The 21,957-nt window shown below is 42.9% G+C and overlaps 1 protein-coding gene across 1 annotated transcript in view; it reads left to right on the forward strand.

Moving 5' to 3' along the window:
• Nucleotides 1–297: 297 nt before the first annotated feature.
• Nucleotides 298–21,957, forward strand: part of LOC129696946 (collagen alpha-1(XXI) chain-like) — a 103,101-nt gene continuing 81,441 nt past the window's right edge. Inside the window, exons 1-2 of the mRNA XM_055635077.1 lie at nucleotides 298–1,463; nucleotides 11,354–11,416. Of these exons, the coding sequence (XP_055491052.1) occupies nucleotides 1,425–1,463; nucleotides 11,354–11,416 (102 nt within the window). The 5' untranslated portion in view covers nucleotides 298–1,424. The remainder of the gene's footprint in view (nucleotides 1,464–11,353; nucleotides 11,417–21,957) is intronic.

Here is a 21,957-nt window from a genome sequence, read left to right on the forward strand (position 1 = left end):
CGTAGAGTTACTCCAGCATTTTGTGGAAAGGATATTTCTACTGGTGTGAGAGTCTCGGACCAGGAAGTCATAGCCTCAGAATTAAAGGGCACTCTTTTAGAAAGTAGGTGAGGATGAACTTCTATAGTCATAGGGTAGTTAATCTGTGGAACATTGCCACAGAGGGCTGTGGAGGCCAAGTCAGTGGATATTTTTAAGGCAGAGATAGACAATTTCTTGATTAGAACGGGTGTCAAGGGTTATGGGGAGAAGGCAGGAAAATGGGATTAGGAGGTAGACATCATCCATCGGGATCATCAATGACCCGAATGGCCTAATTCTACTCCTATAACTTGTGAACGTGTCTCTTTATTATAAACCAGCATCTGCAGTTTCTTTTTATTACAAGTTCCTCAGAGATCTGCTCTGAGGCCTCGACCCTTTTCAGATTATATTAAGGACAAATTGATGGGCAAAATGCATTGTTCCTTTGAATTACTAATGGCACAAAGATAGAAGGAAAAGTGAGTAGCTGTGAGAGAACAACACTTACAACACTTACAACAACAAGAATGTAGAAAGGTTAAAGAAATAGGCAGAAAGATAGAGTATAATATAGACAAATGCAAAGTTATCAAATTATAAACACATATTTAGAAATATGTGTGTGCCTTTGCACAAGCAACATAAATTGTAATGCAATGGCAGAGGGGTTGTTGAAGAAAGAAAATCTATACAGGATTTTAATGAGATCATTGACATATTATATAGATTTTGGTCTTTTTTAATCAAGGATATATTTGTCATGGGGCAACTTTTCACTGGGTTCATCTTCTGTGTTGAGATGGTTATCTCATGAGGAAAGATTGAGCAAAATGAGCCGAAGCTGTCCATTTATTAGAGGCATGAGAAGTGATCTATTTGAACTAAATAAGCTTTCTGAGAGATTGACAGTAATGGAGATGATTCTTTTAAATGATGGAAAACGAAGTCGGAGAAAAGGGGTTTTTAAGAGCTTTGTGAATCTTCAGAATTCTCTGTTCCAAAGAATGGTAAATGCTGTGTCAGTGGAACATTCAAAGCCAATAGATTTTTGGACTACCCAGAATTAAGGGTTAAAAAGAATGGGAAAATGGAGCTGAGGTCAAAAATCAAGACAGTTGTAATATTGGTTGCTGGAGTAAGCTCAAGGGCAAATAGATCATTCCTGCTCCTTTTTCATGTTTGTACTATGTTAAAATTGCTTTGGGCATCAATAGTTTTTCTTTTTATAGCAATTTTCCATTTATATTTACAATCTTTGTACAATTGTTACTCTTCATCATTTATCTTTAAACAGAAAGTGAGCAAATAGCGTATGTTTCTTCTTAAAAGTGTGTTGTGTTTTGTTTTCACTTTAGTGCGACAATAGTCTTGATGATGTTATTTCTACATCCTCACCATGTATGTGCCCCCCAGGGTCACCTGGCCTTCAAGGAATAAAGGTAATATATGTTATTTTACATCCAACTGATTGCTTCCAACCATCTCAAAGACTCATTCTTTGCTTTGACTATCTTAAGTGGGAGTCATTTGGCAATAATGATGACTGCAGAACATGTTACAAGTTTCTAACTGGAAAATAAGTGCTATATTGTTCATGTGTGTTCAACTCGCGCTCTACGAATAGTCAATAAATGTTAATATAAGAATGTTAATTTAATGAAAATGTTCATTATAGATTACAGAATAGTTTACATATTGTTCTGTTTCGGAACATTTGTCAATAAAATACTTTTAACTCTCTTGACCTTTGACTCTTAAATGTTAATTACATGTTACTCATAGATTATAACCATATAACAATTACAGCACGGAAACAGGCCATCTTTGTCCATGCCGAACACATTTTTTTCCCCTTAGTCCCACCTGCCTGCACTCGTACCATAACCCTCCATTCCCTTCTCATCCATATGCCTATCCAATTTATTTTTAAATGATACCAATGAACCTGCCTCCACCACTTCCACTGGGAGCTCATTCCACACCGCCACCACTCTCTGCGTAAAGAAGTTCCCCCTCATATTACCCCTAAACTTCTGTCCCTTAATTCTGAAGTCATGTCCTCTTGTTTGAATCTTCCCTATTCTCAAAGGGAAAAGCTTGTCCACATCAACTCTGTCTATCCCTCTCATCATTTTAAAGACCTCTATCAGGTCCCCCCTTAACCTTCTGCGCTCCAGAGAATAAAGACCTAACTTATTCAACCTATCTCTGTAACTTAGTTGTTGAAACCCAGGCAACATTCTAGTAAATCTCCTCTGTACTCTCTCTATTTTGTTGACATCCTTCCTATAATTGGGCGACCAAAATTGTACACCCATACTCCAGATTTGGTCTCACCAATGCACCAATATAGATAATTATAATTTGTTGTTTATCGATCTAAAATCCAGAACCAATTTAAGGAACTGTTAATTGTTTTTATGTATTAAAAGTGTCATGTTGCCTATGTACATAGAAACATAGAAACATAGAAAATAGGTGCAGGAGTAGGCCATTCGGCCCTTCAAGCCTGCACCGCCATTCAATATGATCATGGCTGATCACCCAACTCAGTATCCTGTACCTGCCTTCTTTCCGTACCCTCTGACCCCTTTAGCCACAAGGGACACATCTAACTCCCTCTTAAATATAACCAATGAACTGGCCTCAACTGCCTTCTGTGGCAGAGAGTTCCAGAGATTCACCACTCTCTGTGTGAAAAATGTTTTTCTCATCTCGGGCCTAAAGGATTTCCCCTTTATCCTTAAACTGTGACCCCTTGTCCTGGAATTCCCCAACATCGGGAACAATCTTCCTGCATCTAGCCTGTCTAACCCCTTAAGAATTTTGTAAGTTTCTATAAGATCCCCCCTCAATCTCCTAAATTCTAGCGAGTACTAGCCAAGTCTATCCAGCCATTCTTCATTTGAAAGTCCTGACATCCCAGGGATCAGTCTGGTGAACCTTCTCTGTACTCCCTCTATGACAAGAATGTATTTCCTCAGATTTGGAGACCAAAACTATACAAACCTTGCCCGATTGTCTGCCTTTATTTAAGATACAGCTTCCAGGTGGACATGATGGGATGGAGCGAGGGGTTAAAGAATTATTTCAATCTTTGACTTGGAACCTCCGTTCTTGCCTCTTCTCTTTATTCAAGAAGAGTATCTAATAATTGTTAATGAAAATAGCTGAAAGATTGTAATGTTTTAAGATTTAAGTTCTTAACAAAGTACATAAAGTTTGGGTCTCATTAATTGCTGGCTTCATGTATTGGAACTATTGTTGGAGCACAATTTGGCTGATGGAAATTTTTGTCTCAATCAAAAATATGTGGAGAGAGTTATGGGCCTGTTCCACTTAGGCAATATTTGAGGCGACTGCCGGCGACTGTCAAGTCGTACCAGGTCGCTGACAAACCGGCGACTGGAACGGCGACTGTCACACACACACACACACACACACACACACACACACACACACACACACACACACACACACACACACACACACACACACACACACACACACACACACACACACACACACACACACACACACACACATCGCTTCCTACACCAGCCAGTTATGCAGGCGGGGGACAGGGCAAGCGAGGCGAGCGCTGTCTGAGTGAAATTCACACGGTGCAAAGCCAATCACACAGTGCAAAGCCAATGTGACACACACCACGATAAACAGGAAGGTTGGGGTTTTAATTAAGACGGTGAAATCACAGTGTACGGGAAGGGTCACTTAAGTCCTTTAAAAGACGGGGGAGTTGGGGGGGAGAAGGGGGAAGAAGGGGGAGACGGGGTGGGGAGAAGGAGTGAAGACTTTTAAGAAGTGAAGTACTTTTAAGAAGCTAGAGATACACGGCTATGAAGCTTGGCGGACATTAATGTTACCAGTCGGTTATCCTTGGTTCTGAAAACTACGTTTTATTTCCCCAATGAGCCAATTAAATTCACCGATCAGCTCCGGCGACAACCTCCGACAACCTCCGACAACCTACGACCTCCTGGCAACCCACTACCACTGCACCTATGTCACGGGAATTCTCGCTACTCTCCATGGCGTCAAAATTCTGGTCGCTGCTAAATTTTCAATATGTTGAAAAATTAGCGGAGACTGGAATGAAGCCGCAACTAGTTACGAGAATGCGGGAACCATTCACCACCCTGCAGGCGGCACATCGGCAACCTCTGGCGAACATGTGGCGACCTTGTGGCGACCTCATAGTGTCCTGTAGTCGCCTAAAAAGGCATGTATGTGGGACAGGCCTATAAGGTGCTCCTTTCGCTCCTGGAGAGAAACTAAAAACACAAGATTTCCAAAATAAAAATCAGTTTTAAACCAACAATAATCTTCCTATAATCTAGAAGTTGTATTTTATGTTGTAATCCCTCTTTCGAATATCAACTAAATTGGAAAATGCCAGAAACATTCACCAAATCAAGTAGCATCAATGGAAAGAGAAACACTGTTAATGTTTTAGATTGAAGTCCCATTCACGTAATCGGAGAAGAGTTGTAGAAGGAGCAAATTGTTTATCATGGGTAGGGTTGGGTGCAAAAAGAATTGTAAATGAAAAGATGAAAAGTAAAGTAAGAAATATCTGTTAAAAGCAATACTTTATTTTTTATTTTCCTCCAAGAATATTTTTGGCTTCAGAGCTGTAGATTTCTCCAAGTTGCAGCCAATGTTTGGACTTAAGACTTTTAAAATAATAATAGTGAAGTCAAAATGTAATCAAGACTTTTCTAAACATCTACATACAATGCCTGCATTCAGTCAATTTAAGATGTGACATGTGGTGTAGATCTACAAATGGGTTACATTTATTTTTAGAGTCTGCATTGTCAATACACTTTACTCACAACAACAAGGAATTTGTTATTCTGAATGTATATACACCCTATGAATGCCATCAGAATGAGGACGAGTATTTAAATAGACTTTCTTTCATCTATCCTTTCATTCAAAACAATAATTATTGTAGTGTATATGGCATTGGGGATATGAATGCAGATATCTCAGATAGGAACTCATTATTTGCCAATCATATGGCTCAGTTCTGTCAAGATAATAATTTAATATTGTCAAGCAAAGTGCTTTTACCTACAGATAGCTATACATATTAGTGAGACCTGGCACACCACATCATGGCTAGACCACTGTATTAGTACAGCTGATGCACATGCCTCATTGGGGTGTATGAGCATTCTGTATGGGGCAGCAATGACTGATCATATACCTGTTGCTATGACAATATATGTTGAACACATACCTGCGGTATCCAGAGATAGAAATAGCTTTAATACAGAAAAACTGGACTGGTCAACGCTTACAAAGGAAGACATCCTAGCCTATTATGCCCATACAGATAAATCCTTAAGCAATATTCATCTACCTAAAGATGCAATAATATGTAGTAATGTTAATTGTAAAGATATGAAGCATAGGAGAGATATCTGCTCCATGTATAATGATATAATAAGCGCCTTATATGTAGGCAGTAAGCCCTACTGCAAGCATAAAAATGAGACACATAACATCAGACCTGGCTGGAATAAGTATGTAGCTGAGTATCATACTGAAGCCCGTGAAGCCACCAAATCATGGGCTATGGCAGGTAGACCCAGACAGGGGCCTGTGTTTGAACACAAGAAGCTCACTAATGCAAGGTATAAGTATGCTGTTCACTTCATCTGTAAAAATGAGCAAGCTATGAGGGCTGATTCCATGGCTAAGAAGCTGCTAAGTAACAATGCTACAGATTTTTGGAAGGAAGTGAGAGCTCTTAGCAGTTGCAAAACATCTCTACCATGTACTGTAGATGGAATCTCCAGAACAGCTAATATCGCGGAGTTATGGCGACAACATTATAGCACTTTATTCAACTGTGTCCAAGGTGACTTGTATAGGGTGGACAATATTGAGAGTAATGACTTGATGGTGATTATGTCACATGAGGTGTATCATGCCATGAACAAGCTGTCCAACAACAAAGCAAGTGGCTTGGATCATATCTCTGCTGAACATCTTAAGTATGCGAGTATGAGGATAGCTCCTCTCCTAGCTATTTGTTTTACTGGCTTTATGATTCATGGCTTGTTACCAGACTCAATGTTGTCTGGCCTGTTAGTGCCGGTCATTAAGGACAAAGCTGGTAAAGTAGGCAGCCTAAATAATTACAGGCCCATAGCTTTAGCCAGCATATTGTCAAAAGTTTTAGAAAGAGTTCTGCTGGATAGAATAAATGAGTTTGTTAACTCCACAGATAACCAGTTTGGCTTTAAAGCTAAACATGGCACTGACATGCATAAATGCCCTAAAGGAGATTGTAAACAAATATAAGGGGAAAAACTCTTCAATCCTTATGTGCTTTATTGATGCTTCCAAAGCCTTTGACCGTGTTAATCACAGAAAGCTGTTTGGTAAAATGAGTCAAAGAGGGGTGCCAAAATACATTGTTAGAATTCTGGCCTACTGGTATGCCCACCAGACTATGCAAATAAAATGGGGCAAAAGGGTCTCAGCCCCATTTGGGGTTAGCAATGGTGTTAGACAAGGGGGAATTTTGTCCCCAGTCTTTTTTAATCTATATATTGATGATCTGTCTAAACAATTGAAAGCCTGTAACACTGGGTGCGTGATTGGTAATATTTTAGTGAACCATATTATGTATGCAGATGATCTTGTGGTCTTTAGTCCATCTAGCGCTGGTCTCCAGCAACTCCTGACAGATGATGAGGATATTTATAGGCAACGACGCATGCTGTATGTACAGGCGAATATCCTCTTGCATAAATTTGGTGCGTGTGCAGATGTGGTGAAGATGTCGCTATTTAGAGCATACTGCACACCACTCTACACTGCGCACCTGTGGTCGAACTATTTAAAGACAAGTATGCAGAGACTAAAGGTGGCATATAACGATGCCATGAGAACACTGCTAAGGAAACCTAGATGGTGTAGTGCCAGTAATATGTTTGTGGCTGCAGGAGTCAGTACTTTAGAAGCTATCCTAAGACACCACATGTATAAATTCATTTGCAGGATAAATGACTCTAAAAATGTGCTTATTGTGGCCTTGACAAACATAAGGGTTAGCACTACACGCTACGAATCCCAGTTGTGGAGACACTGGTATCGTTGTCTCGTTGTAGGACATTGATCATCTTTTAATCTGGATTTTTAACTTAAGTATTGTGGGGTTTTTTTAATATAAATTATGATGTTTTTATAAGTGATATACCAAGATTTTATATGTATTTATGATATTTGATATGCAATGCATTTTTAATGTAATGTTGCCCCTTGTCTGGACCGTGAGTCCGTAATAAAGTTTATTATTATTATTATTAATACAAAATAACTTTTAAGAAATTGCATTGAAAAAATTGAATATTTTCTAATATTCACACGATTTTCTAATATTGATAGTAAATAGTTGTCAAACTTGCACATTTGTGTTGTTGATCGATATCCTCATGTTCATAAGTCATAAAAGCAGAATTAGAACATTCTGTCAAAATAACCTGTAGTTCCCTGACTTGTCCTTGCATTTATTATTAAATAAAGGCGCAACATTAGCCCTCGGTCTTCCAATACATTACCCATGGCTAATGATTCTGCAAATATCTCTGCCAAGGCCCCCTGCAATGTATTTTGTAACTGCTCACAATGTCCTCAGATATTCTTGATAAGGTAAGAGGGAATCTTTTTTTCACTGAGAGAGATTGAATCCTTGGAATTCTCAACCTTGAAGAGCTAAATGACTTAAGCTTGCCCGTATTTCTTGTTCCCTTGACTTCCCAACAGCTGCAGCCAAAATTAGGAAGGTTGCTTATTTGCAGTAACAGAGGTTTTACATGGCCCTGGGGTATTATCATGAGCTGTTCTAGACCTAGATGACCTCGGCTCAATGCTTTTTGGGCAACAAGAGGACAAAAGGGCCTGTCCCACTTTCACAACCTAATTCATGACCTCTGCTGAGTTTGCCCTTGACTCATACTCGCAGCATGGTCGTCACAAGGTCGTAGGAGATCATAGGTAGGTCGTAGCAGGCCGTGATGCTAGTCGTAGGTACTCGTGGCATCAAGTAGGTCGGGGCGTTTTTCTAGCATGATGAAAAATGTCCATGAGTTAAAAAGGTCGTGAATTAGGTCGTGATAGTGGGACAGGCCCTTAATTAAGTGATATTATGATCACAATACAGAGAGAAGGGCAATCACTTAATGCTTCTTGGCGACAATGTCACTGGTCCAGGGTAGCATCGCAATAAATTATAGTAAACACAGATTAAATAACTAGATGGCTTTGGTATTCTCAATGCTCCTTCGAGCACTGCTATCCAAAGCAGTGAATTGTAGTGCCTGAGCGTGTATGGCCGTAGTCTTATACATGCAGTAAGCTGAGTTTACAAGCCAAAAGTAGCTTCCATTGCAAAACACATACATCACAAGCATAAGAAGCTAATTGGTATGTTAGCCTTTATTGCAAGAGGATTTGTGTACACAAATAGAGACACGCATTTTCTATGGGCTTTATGAGATTGCATTGGGAATATTGTGTTCAATCAATACCACGCTGTCTGAGAAATGGTATACTCATTATGGAAAAAATGTAGCATAGGTTTACTGGATTGATTCTTCAGATTGTAGATTTACCATATAAAGAGAGGTTAAGCATAGTGGGCTTGTACTCTCCAGAGAATGAGAGCTGATCCCTTTGGAAATATACAACATTCTTAAGGATAGATGCAGAGTTAATGTGGATGGGTATCTAGAACAGGACTACATCTCAGGACAGAGCTAAAAAGAAAATACTTCACCCATAATGTAGTGAATCTAGAGAATAATATGCATTGGAAGTTTCACAAAGTATATTTAAGACAGAGATCAATAGATAGTTAGAAATTAAGGCAATCAAGAGTAGGGTTTGATCAAGGGGAGAAAGTTATTCATACAAGAAAGTGGTGCCCAGATGAAAGTTTTCAAGTGACAAAGCAGACATGAGGGACAATGGCCGAAATGTTATGTATCAGATGTTATGTATCCTGCTTCTATTTCTTATGTTCTCTATGGATGGCTCAGAGGGAAGCCGAGATGTTATGTATCAGATGTTGCATGATAGGCCCGATAGTCTGTTCTTTTTATAACCATATAAACATATAACCATATAACAATTACAGCATGGAAACAGGCCATCTCGACCCTTCTAGTCCATGCCGAACACGTATTCTCCCCTAGTCCCATATACCTGCGCTCAGACCATAACCCTCCATTCCTTTCCCGTCCATATAACTATCCAATTTATTTTTAAATGATAAAAACGAACCCCTGCCTCCACCACCTTCACTGGAAGCTCATTCCACACCGCCACCACTCTCTGAGTAAAGAAGTTCCCCCTCATGTTACCCCTAAACTTCTGTCCCTTAATTCTCAAGTCATGTCCCCTTGTTTGAATCTTCCCTACTCTCAGTGGGAAAAGCTTATCCGCGTCAACTCTGACTATCCCTCTCATCATTTTAAAGACCTCTATCAAGTCCCCCCTTAACCTTCTGCGCTCCAAAGAATAAAGCCCTAACTTGTTCAACCTTTCTCTGTAATTTAGTTGCTGAAACCCAGACAACATTCTAGTAAATCTCCTCTGTACTCTCTCTATTTTGTTGACATCCTTCCTATAATTAGGCGACCAAAATTGTACACCATTCTCCAGAATTGGCCTCACCAATGCCTCGTACAATTTTAACATTACATCCCAACTTCTATACTCAATGTTCTGATTTATAAAGGCCAGCACACCAAAAGCTTTCTTTACCACCCTATCTACATGAGATTCCACTTTCAGGGAACTGTGCACAGTTACTCCCAGATCCCTCTGTTCACCTGCATTCTTCAATTCCCTACCATTTACCATGTACGTCCAATTTTGATTTGTCCTGCCAAGATGTAGCACCTCACTCTTATCAGCATTAAACTCCATCTGCCATCTTTCAGCCCACTCTTCCAACTGGCATAAATCTCTCTGTAGGCTTTGAAAATCTACTTAATTATCCACAACCCCACCTATCTTAGTATCATCTGCATACTTACTAATCCAATTTACCACACCATCATCCAGATCATTGATGTAAATGACAAACAACAGTGGACACAACACAGATCCCTGTGGCACCCCACTAGTCACTGGCCTCCAACCTGACAAACAACCATCCACCATTACTCCCTGGCATCTCCCATTCAGCCACTGTTGAATCCATCTTGCTACTCCACCATTAATACCCAACCATTGAACCTTCTTAACCAACCTTCCACGAGGAACCTTGTCAAAGGCCTTACTGAAGTCCATATAGACAACATCCACTGCTTTACCCTCATCAATTTCCCGAGTAACCTCTTAAAAAAATTCAAGAAGATTACAATAATCTTCATTTCTCAATAATCATCAAATCTGAGATTTTAGATCTAGCCCTTTTCTAGATGCCCATCTAGGGTCACAGTTTAAGGATAAGGGGGAAATCTTTTGGGACCGAGAGGGTCACAGTTTAAGGATAAGAGGGAAATCTTTTAGGACCGAGATGAGAAAAACATTTTTCACACAGAGAGTGGTGAATCTCTGGAATTCTCTGCCACAGAATGTAGTTGAGGCCAGTTAATTGGCTATATTTAAGAGTGAGTTAGATGTGGCCCTTGTGGCTAAAGGAGAGAAGGCAGGTACAGGATACTGAGTTGGATGATCAGCCATGATCATATTGAATGGCGGTGCAGGCTCGAAGGGCCGAATGGTCTAATCCTGCACTTATTTTCTATGTTTCTATGTTTCTATCCATGGGAATCATCAAATCTGTATCCATCATGTTGAAGTGGAATTAGTCACCAGTTCTTTACCAGAACAGATAGTTTGCAGATTTGGCTAAAAGCCTAAAAGGTCATGCACTTCGACATTTCACATGGACTTTCAAGAAGGCCTGCCAAAGCCGCAAGACTTCCCATGTGATTTCTCCTCTCAACCTCCTCATTTGAGTCCTCTGCAGCACAATTTGTGTGTGATCTGATCCCCTGCAGAGCTGGCATTTAAGCAACTGTTGGCTCCACATCTGGGTACTCCAAGAATGGTAATGATTTGTGGGCACAAATTAGTATAAGTCGCAGCTTGCATCTTTCAAGTTTAGGCAAATAGTATATGCTGATTCCAGTTTGTTCCGGTGCTATTTAATTTTATTTTTATTTTTTATCTTAACTAGGCATGTTACCATTTTATATGAAAGAATACAACCTTAAGGTTTTCATTTGAAGAAACTGAGACAACGTATATATCGATTTTTTTCATTCGTTTTTTCTAGGGAGAACGTGGAATACCAGGAGAAAATGGCGATCCAGGCAAACCTGGTGCAGATGGTAAGCCTGTGAGTACTAAATGGTTTACTCACCTCTTTTTGCAAAAACTGTTGTACATTTTTTGTGAATATTATTCCTTCTTAGATCAATGTATAATGTACCAAAGGATCAACATAAATGTCTCCAGTCACTGGAGGACTTGTAGTGAGGATTTAGTACTCTCAGCACAATGGGTTTGATTCCAGGTCAGGGAACTTGTCATTTTGTTCTTCAGTTAAGAAAATAGTTAAGAAACCTTATGGGATCCTGGGATTTCACTGACATAGATTACAAGAGCAAGAAAGTAATCATACACATCTGCAAAATGTCAGAGCCAGGCTACCATGTCCTGGTTTACATACAAAAGGGGTTTGTTGATGCATGTAGTAAATAGCATGACATCCTCCACACCATAATGCTTCAATAGAAGCAACTTTAATGAATGGGGGATTTAAGTACAGTGAGAAGTTGATACTGTTGAGGTACTTAATGTTTACTGAGTGAAATATCAGTACCAACGAGAAATAATTATTTTAAGAAATTCGCCAAAAGATTAAAAAGGAATCAAGATTACTGGATTATTCTCATGCACCAATGTATAAAGAAAAAGAAAAATAATATAAATAAATGCTAAACTGGACAGATAGTGCAGGAGGGAAACTTTAGATTCCAGCATCTAGGAATGGTTCTGGGGAAAGCGAGCCAGGGGCAACCCATATGTATCTCAACAGGATTGTGATCAAAATTCTTCTTGGCAGGTGTTGCTGGGGAGATTCTATACTAGTTTGGCAGGGGGTGAGAAGCTGAGCCTAGATTTGGATGGAGGCAAAACAGAACTGAATGTGGAAGTTCATGTCATAGTAGAAGTAGGCCATTCAGCCCATTGAGTCCACTCCATCATTCAATTATGGTTGATCTATCTTTCCCTGTCAAACCCATTTTCCTGCCTTCTCCCATAACCCTTGACACCCTTACCAATTAAGTATCTGTCAATCTCTGCCTTAGAAATACCAAATGACGACCCCCACAGCCGTCTGTGGCAATGAATCAGACAGATTCCTCCTCATCTCCTTTCTAAAGGTATGTCCTTTTAGTCTGAGGCTATGCCATCTCGTTCCAGATTCTCCAACGAATGGAAACATCCACTCCGCATCTACTCTATCCAGGCCTTTCACTATTCAATAAGTTTCAATAGGTTCCCCCTCATGCCTCTACCCTCCAGCAAGTACAGACCCAGTGCCGTCAAACACTCAGCATATATTCATCCAGTAATCCCTGGGATAATTCTTGTAAATGCCAACGCATTCTTCCTCGGGTATGGAGCCCATACCAGCTCGCAATACTCCAAATGCAGTCTGACCAGTGCCTTATAAAGCCTCAGCATTACATCCCTGTTTTTATATTGTAGTCCTCTTGAAATAAATGCTAACATTGCATTTGCCTTCCTTACTTCAATTTTGTCTTTTGGGATTCCTGCACCAGCACTCCCAATCACTATGCAACTACGATTTCTGAATCCCGATTGAGAAAATAGTCTACTCCTTTATACCTACCACTAAAATGCATGACCACACATTTTCTTACACTGTGTTCCACCTGTCACGTCTTTTCCCCCTCTCCCAATCCGTCCAAGTCCTTCTGCGGTGTGTCTGCTTTCTGTATCTGCGTTCCCCTCCACTACCTTTGTATCATCCGCAAACTGGACCACAAAGCCTTCAATTCCCTCATCCAAATCATTGACATACAACGTGAAGAGTAGCAGCTCCAGCACTGACACTTGCGTAACACACAAGTCACCGGCAGCCAACCAGAAAGGTCCCCTTTATTTTCACTCTTAGCTTTCTGCCATTCAGCCAGATTTCTATCTATGCTAGTATCTTCCCTCTAATACCATGTGCTCTCATCTTCATTGGCAGCCTCACAGGTGGTACCTTTTCAAAGTCCTTATGAAAATCCAAATAAACAACATCCACTGACTTGCTTTTGTCTACCCTGCTATTAACCTCCTCAAAGAATCCAACTGATTTGTCAGACAAGATCTCCCCTTCACAAAACCATGCTGACTTCAACCTATTTTATCATGTGCTTCTGTACTTCATCCTTTATAATGGCCTCTAAAATCTTTAGAGCATGAGATCCAGGGTGTGCTGGTGAATGAATTCATAACTGGCTGTGTGATTGGAGGCAGATAGTTGTTTCTTGACTGGAAATCTAAACAAGTGGTGTACTACAGGAATCAGTGCTGGGGACTTACCTTTGTAATATATGTGACATGGATGAGAATATAAATGGTATGATGAGTAAATATACAAGAATTGGTGGAGTAATAGAAAGTTTGCTTGAGATACGAGACATTGATTAACTGGAAAGTTGAGCAGACCTGTGTTGGATGGAATTTAATCCAGACAAGTGTATGGGTTTAAGGTAAGAAGGGAGATATTTCTACTATGGCAAGAACTTCCACATTCAGTTCTGTTTTGCCTCCATCCAAATCTAGCAGACAACGGGCATGGGTTTAAGGTAAGAAGGAAGATATTAATTGCATTTGATAAGGTCCCACATAGGAGATTAGTGGGCAAAATTAGGGCACATGGTATTGGGGGTAGAGTGCTGACATGGATAGAAAATTGGTTGGCACACAGGAAACAAAGAGTAGGGATTAACGGGTTCCTTTCAGAATGGCAGGCAGTGACTAGTGGGGTACCACAAGGCTCGGTGCTGGGACCGCAGCTATTTACAATATACATCAATGATTTAGATCAAGGGATTCAAAGTAACATTAGCAAATATTGAAACATATATACGATTATTAAGGGTTTGGACACGCTAGAGGCATGCTCCCGATGTTGGGGGAGTCCAGAACCAGGAGCCACAGTTTAAGAATAAGGGGTAAACCATTTAGAACGGAGATGAGGAAACACTTTTTCACACAGAAAGTTGTGAGTCTGTGGAATTCTTTACCTCAGAGGGTGGTGGAGGTCGGTTCTCTGGATACTTTCAAGAGAGCGCTAGATAGGGCTCTTAAAGTTAGCGGAGCCAGGAGATAAGGGGAGGCAGGAACGGGGTACTGATAGGGGATGATCAGCCATGATCACATTGAATGGCACGAAGGGCCAAATGTCCTACTCCTGCACCTATTTTCTATTGTCTATTGTCTAATTGTATTTCAATATCTGTTCAGTCCTTAGTTAAGGGGTAACATGAGGGGGAACTTCTTTACTCAGAGAGTGGTAGCTGTGTGGAATGAGCTTCCAGTGGAAGTGGTAGAGGCCAGTGGCGTAGCGTGGGGGGGGCCAGTGGGGCGGTTGCCCCGGGCGCTAAATTTTTAGGGGCGCAAAAAAATTGTTGGATAAAATGTTTTAATAAAATTAAGAGGCCCGGGGAGCCGTTGGAGCGAGGAGGGGTTACCTGGAGCTGTAAGTATAAAAACAACGCGGGGCTTGCTTCTACAGAGGCCCGGGGAGCCGTTGGAGCGAGGAGGGGGTTACCTGGAGCTGTAAGTATAAAAACAGCGCGGGCCAGGCAGCCGCTGCCGCCGCCCCAGCTCCGAGGCCAAGCCGCCGCTGCCGCCGCCCCAGCTCTGAAGCCAGGCCGCCGCTGCGCTGGCCCAGCTCCGAGGCCAGGTTGCCGCCACAGCTCCAAGGCCAGGCCTCCACTGGCGCTGCTGCTGCCGCCGTCCCAGCCGCTGCCGCCGCCACCCCAGCTCCGAGGCCAGGTCGCTGCCCCAGCTCCGAGGCCAGGCCACCGCTGTCGCTGCTGCTGCCGCCGACCCAGCCGCTGCCGCCGCCATCCCAGCTCCGAGGCACTTACCTGAGTCTCGCTTTATGCTGCAGCTGGAGAGCCTGGCCTGCTGCCGCCAGCTCCGAGGCCAGGCCAGACAAGCCGCTGTCGCTGCTGCTGCATGCCGCCGTCCCAGCCGCTGACGCGCCGTCCATTTGACTCCGAGGAGATTAGTGGGCAAAATTAGGGCACATGGTATTGGGGGAAGAGTGCATTTGACAGCTCCGAGGCCGGGTCGCCGCTGCCGCTAGAGGCATGCCAGAGCCCGCCCGGAATAAGGGGGGAAACCATTTAGAACGCTCCAGCAGAAAGTTGCCAGAGTCCGCCGCTGCGCCGCCGGAGCCAGCTCGGGGGAGGCCATCACATTGGCAGGGGCCAAATGTCCGCTGTCACTATCTGCTGCTGCCGCCGTCCCAGATCCGAGGCCAGGCCGCCGCTATCGCTGCTGCTGCCGCTGTCCCAGCTGCTGCCGCCGCCGTCCCAGCTCTGATGCCGGGCGGCCGCTGCCGCTGCCCCCGCTGCCCCAGCTCCGAGGCCAGGCCGCCGCTGTTGCTGCCGTCGTCCCAGCTCCGAGGCCAGGTCGCCGCCCCAGCTCCGTGGCCAGGCCGCCGCTATCGCTGCTACCATCGCTGTCGCTGCTGCTGCCGCTGTCGCTGCTGCTGCCGCCGTCCCAGCCGCTGCCGCCGTCCCAGCCGCTGTCACCACCGTCCCAGCTCTGATGCCGGGCGGCCGCTGCTGCTGTCCCAGCTCCGAGGCCAGGCCGCCGCTGTCGCTGTCCCCGCTCCGAGTTCTGGTTGCCGCTGCCGCTGTCACAGCCGCCGCTGCCTCTGCCCCAGCTCCGAGGCCGCCAGCTCCGCCATTAGGCCTCGATGCAGGCGGAGACGGGGGATACCACAAAAGAAGTCTCATCCCCCAAAGGAAGAGACCAAAAACGTGTTCCTTCCCCTTCCCCTTCCCTTCTCCCCCTCCCCCCCCCGCGCTAATGAGGAGGCGCAAAACTTTAAACTGTCCCGGGTGCTCAAAAACCCACCCTACGCCACTGGTGGAGGCAGGTTAGATGTTATCATTTAAAAATAAATTGGATAGGTATATGGACGGGAAAGGAATGGAGGGTTATTGTCTGAGTGCAGGTAGATGGGACTAGGTGAGAATAAGTGTTCGGCACGGACTAGAAGGGCCGAGATGGCCTGTTTCCGTGCTGTGATTGTTATATGGTTATATGGAAATTCAGGAGATGCTATCAAAAAACCATTGGCGAGTTACTGCAGGAGATATTGTGAATGGCACAATCGTGTAGTAGATGTAGAGAGAGTGGGGTTTGGATAGAGCACGAATCAAACAAGTGTTCTAGAATGTTCCAAGCCAGTAAAAAATGATTCATTATATTCACATGAATTGCATTTGATGGAAATTCAGGATGTGAATTACTTGCTGTAGAATGTCAAGATTCTAACGACAATTGCAGCCACTGTATTGAATGTTGCCGGTCTCTCTGAATTCCTGAATGATTTGATGATTGTGTATTTAGCAGTGATACTGGTACCACCATTTGTAACAGTCCTAAACTATTTAGCACTCCCATGGTTTGACATTCAGTCAGATTATGGAATCTGATCAGACATTAAGAATAATTTCAAATCTATCCTTCACCTTGGTCTCAAGATTGACTCTTCCATTCTGGGCAGAACCATTTGTGCATCTGTAGAGGTTTGAAAGATTCACTGGAGACATGCCAAATTTCCTCAGTCTCCTCAGAAAGTAGGATCAATGGTGTACCCTCATGGATATTGTATCAATGTGGTTGGTCCAAGACATATCATTGGTAATATTAACCCCAAGGAATTTGAAGCTCCCAACCATTTCTACATCACCACCGTTGATACTGATTATTGCTAGTACTGCACCATGCTTCCTGAAATCAATAACTAGCTCCATTGCCTTGTTGATATTGAGGGAGAGGTTATTGTCCTGGTAGCATGTCACTTGGTTCACTGTCTCCTTTCTGTCCTCCGTCTTATCATTGTTTGTGATTTACTGTAATTATAAATTTTTCATGCTGTCGGCTATCTGCCAATTCCCTACTTGAGTCATATTCTTTTTATATGACTTTAGACTTTAAAATGTTAGAAATATAGAAAATAGGTGCAGGAGTAGGCCATTCGGGCCTTCGAGCCAGCACCGCCATTCAATATGATCATGGCTGATCATCCAACTCAGTATCCTGGACCTGCCTTCTCTCCATACCCCCTGATCCCTTAAGCCACAAGGGCCACATCTAACTCCCTCTTAAATGTAGCTGATGAACTGGCCTCAACTACTTTCTGTGGCAGAGATTTCCACAGATTCACCACTCTCTGTGTGAAAAAAAAAATTCTCATCTCGGTCCTAAAAGACTTCCCCCTTATCCTTAAACTGTGACCCCTTGTTCTGGACTTCCCCAACATCGGGAACAATCTTCCTGCATCTAGCCTGTCCAACCCCTTAAGAATTATGTACGTTTCTATAAGATCCCCCCTCAATCTTCTAAATTCTAGCGAGTACAAGCCGAGTCTATCCAGTCTTTCTTCATATGAAAGTCCTGCCATCCCAGGAATCAGTCTGGTGAACCTTCTCTGTACTCCCTCTATGGCAAGAATGTATTTCCTCATATTAGGAGACCAAAAATGTATGCAATACTCCAGGTGTGGTCTCACCAAGCCCTGTACAACTGCAGTAGAACCTCCCTGCTCCTATACTAAAATTATTTTGCTATGAATGCTAACATACCATTCGCTTTCTTCACTGCCTGCTGCACCTGCATGCCTACTTTCAATGACTGGTGTACCATGACACCCAGATCTTGTTGCATCTCCCCTTTTCCTAATCGGCCACCATTCAGATAATAGTCTACTTTCCTGTTCTGCCACCAAAGTGGATAACCTCACATTTATCCACATTATATTGCATCTGCCATGCATTTTCCCACTCACCCAACCTATCCAAGTCACCTTGCAGCCTCCTAGCATCCTCCTCACAGCTAACACTTCCCCCCAGCTTTGTGTCATCCGCAAACGTGGAGATGTTGCATTCAATTCCCTCGTCCAAATCATAAATATATATTGTAAAAAGCTGGTGTCCCAGCACTGAGCCTTGCGGTACCCCACTAGTCACTGCCTGCCATTCTGAAAAGGACCCGTTTACTCCTACTCTATCCCTGATTTATTCTTTTGCCAAACTGGGATGAACAATTGTTGTACTTCATCCATGCGGTCTTTAATTGCCTTCAATTGCATATCCACCGTCACCCCTTTAAGAATCAATTGCCAGTCTATCTTGGCCAATTCACGTCTCATACCCTCAAAGTTTCCTTTTTTTAAGTTCAGAACCCTTGTTTCTGAATTAACTATTTTGTCCTGCTTACCATTAGTCCTATTACTACATGGCATTCTTGGAAATATATTTGCTGCTATCTTATGATTCCCTAAATACAGTTTAGGTAAACATAAGCCCGCAGCCTACGAATTTCCAAGAATGTTATGTAACTGGAAAACAAATTTGCTTCAGCTGCACACTTACCAGTTTGGCTTTCTTCACATTACACGATACATCAATGTGTCAATTTTCTTGGGAAGTTAAGATTTTTCTTGTACTGCATATGGAAAAAAGGTCCCTTGTAGGAAAGTACAGTAATACTTCTCTAAAATATCAACTTTTAATATTATTCAAATATCTTTATATTCTTCATTGTTTAGTTATATGCTCCAACATTGTGCGCATTGTATACATTGCGCTAACTTTGATTTTTGCATCCAAACTTATTAGCCAGTATTTAAATAGACATTTTATTTTAATGTGTGTATATTTTGGGACCTAGCATTCTAGCAGTAGAATTTATGATAAATGATTCTAGGTGTATACAATTTTTAATTTTAATTCTCTGATTAATCATGAATTATTAAAAAATAATCATTCTCCAGGTAGGAAAGTGGCATGTGTGGCTTCTCGTCTTTATGAGCATTTCAACAAATACCCCTTCAACAAATTTCAACAGTACAAGTTTGTTTTACCACGGTAGCGGCATAGTGGCGCAGCGGTAGAGTTGCTGCCTTACAGCGCCAGAGAGCCAGGTTTGATCATAACTACAGGTGCTGTTTGTACGGAGTTTGTACGTTCTCCCTGTGACAGCATGGGTTTCCTCCGGGTGCTCCAGTTTCCTCCCACACTCCAAAGATGTGAAGGTTTGTAGGTTATTTGGCTTTGGTAATTCAGCACTTGTAAAATTCTCCCAAGTGTGTAAGGACAGAGTTGACGTGGAAAAGCTTTTCCCACTGAGAGTAGGGAAGATTCAAACAAGGGGACATGACATGAGAATTAAGGGACTGAAGTTTAGGGGTAACATGAGGGGGAACTTCTTTACTCAGAGAGTGGTAGCTGTGTGGAATGAGCTTCCAGTGAAGGTGGTGGAGGCAGGTTCGTTTTTTATCATTTAAAAATAAATTGATAGTTATATGGATGGGAAGGGAATGGAGGGTTGGTCTGAGCGCGCTGGTAAGATAGTGTACTGTGGAATCTTCTTCCATGAAGGTGGTGGAGGCAGGTTCGTACGGATGGAAGGAGGAGCGCAGGTGATCGGCTGGACTAGAAGGGTCGAGATGCAGACTCGTATTTGCCAAAGGGCTTATGTTTCTGAGCTGTATCTGGTCTAAACTAAAGGGCTTGCTTATCTCTAAACTAAAGAGGCAAACAAAGGGACACAAGTGGGATCCCGGTACAAATTCAGCCACACAATTGCAACACATAACATAGGCTTTAACTGTCCAAGACCCAATCAATATATGTCATGTCGAAAATAGGAACTGCAATGCTGGTTTACAAAAAAACAGCCAAAATGCTAGAGTAACTCAGCATGTCAGGCAGCATCTCTTGAGAACATGGACAGTTGACATTTCGGGTCAGGACCCGTCCTCAGACAGATTGTGCTGGAAGAAAGCTGAAAAAGCCTGGCTAGCGACAGATAAATTCCGGTGAGGGGGGGAGTGGGGGGTTGATAGGCAGGACAAAGACCAGAGATGATAAGACTAAAGGTATGGGATAAATATAGAAAAGCTGTGAATTGTGAAGCCAGAGGAAGGAATGTAGGTGGAAGGGGAGTGGAGAAATGGGCGTGAGTCCAGGTGGGGCACAGGTAAAGAATGGGGGGAAGAAGTTGGGGGAGGGGGGTTTGGTTTATAAGTTTCAAATGGAGCACAGGGAAGAGCTTGGGTAATTTATAACCCAACGGTATGAACATTGAATTCTCCAATTTTAGGTAGCTTACAGCTCACTGCCCTGACTTCTTCCCTCTCCATCCCCATGCCCCACCTAGATTCGCATACACTTCTCACCTCTTCCTCCTCCCCTTCCACTTTCATTCCTTCCTCTGGCTTCATAATCCGCAACTCTTCTATCCTCATCTCACACCTTTTCATCTCTGCCCTTTACCCAACCACCTGCCTATCAAAAAACCACTTCACCCTGTACCCATCTATCACTTGCCAGGCTATGTCCTGGCCCTGTGGAAACAAGGAACTGCATGTTCTGGTTTACAAAAGAAGACACAAAGTGCTGGAGTAACTCAGCTGGCCAGGCAGTATCGCAGGAGAAAGTGGATAGGTGATGTATCAGGTTGGGGGGACCCTTCTCCAGTCTGAAGAAGGTTCCTAGCTTGAAATGTCATCTATCCATCTTCTCCAAAAATGCAGCCTGACTTGCTTAGTTATTCCAGCACTTTGTATCTTCTTTTATAAACCAACATCTGCTGTTCCTTGGGTCTACATTTCACTGCTCCACTGAAAAATCTATTCAAGGTATGCCTACTTTGCAAAGGTTCTCCTCCTCTCTCAGTCTGAAGAAGGGTCCTGACCTGAACATCACCTATCTATCTTCTCCAGAGATGTAGAAATAAAGAACAGCAGATGCTGGTTTGCCAAAAAAAGACAAAGTGCTGGAGTCAGCGGGTCAGGCCACATCCCCGAAGAACATGGATAAATGTCTGATCCGCTAAGTTGCTCCAGAACTTTGTGACCTTTTTTCACTATATGTCATGCTTCGAACTGGTTACAAGCATCTTTTCTGCGCTCCTGGAGTCAATGGTTTGCCGCTCTCTACGGTTGATTTCCTGCCTCAGTGGTGCCGGTGCCAACTTCATTCTTTTGGGTGGAGCTCTCTTTGGCCTTTACTGACTGCAGTCGTTAATGAGATCACAGGGCGCCGTCAAGGTTCTGCACTGCTTACCACCAAGTAGAGTTATCACTGGCCATGCAGAGTAATCACGTGCTACCAAACAAAGTTATCGCTGCCCTGGCTTGCTGATGGGGTGGGTTGGGGTTTGTTATACACTTGCTGTGGCTTTTCATAAACATCTCAGCTGGAAGATGACCCCAGCTAATCTGGCCCAGTTAGTTGTGATGTCGATTGTCCAGTATTAGTTTGGCCAAGTTCCCATGAGTCCCAGCTTCACTGTTCTGCTTGACCTCAAAGGTGAACTATGAAATGTTACAGATTTCAGAATTAGCAATTTAGTTGAGACACAAGGAATGCAAATGATGACGTCCTGAGAAAAACACAAAGTGCTGGAAGAACACAGGCAACATCTATAGAGGTAATAGATAGGTGACATTTCAGGTCAGGAACCTTCTTCACAATGATTCTGGTACGATAAAAAGCTGGAAAAGAGACGGAGTGGCACTAAGCCTGCCATGTGATAGGTTAATGCAACTGGGGGGGGGGGGGTTTGATAGGCTGAAGGTTTAAAATGAGACAAAAGGGGGTC

This window comes from Leucoraja erinacea, chromosome 5, assembly GCF_028641065.1.
Source record: "Leucoraja erinacea ecotype New England chromosome 5, Leri_hhj_1, whole genome shotgun sequence".
Taxonomy (NCBI): domain Eukaryota; kingdom Metazoa; phylum Chordata; class Chondrichthyes; order Rajiformes; family Rajidae; genus Leucoraja; species Leucoraja erinaceus.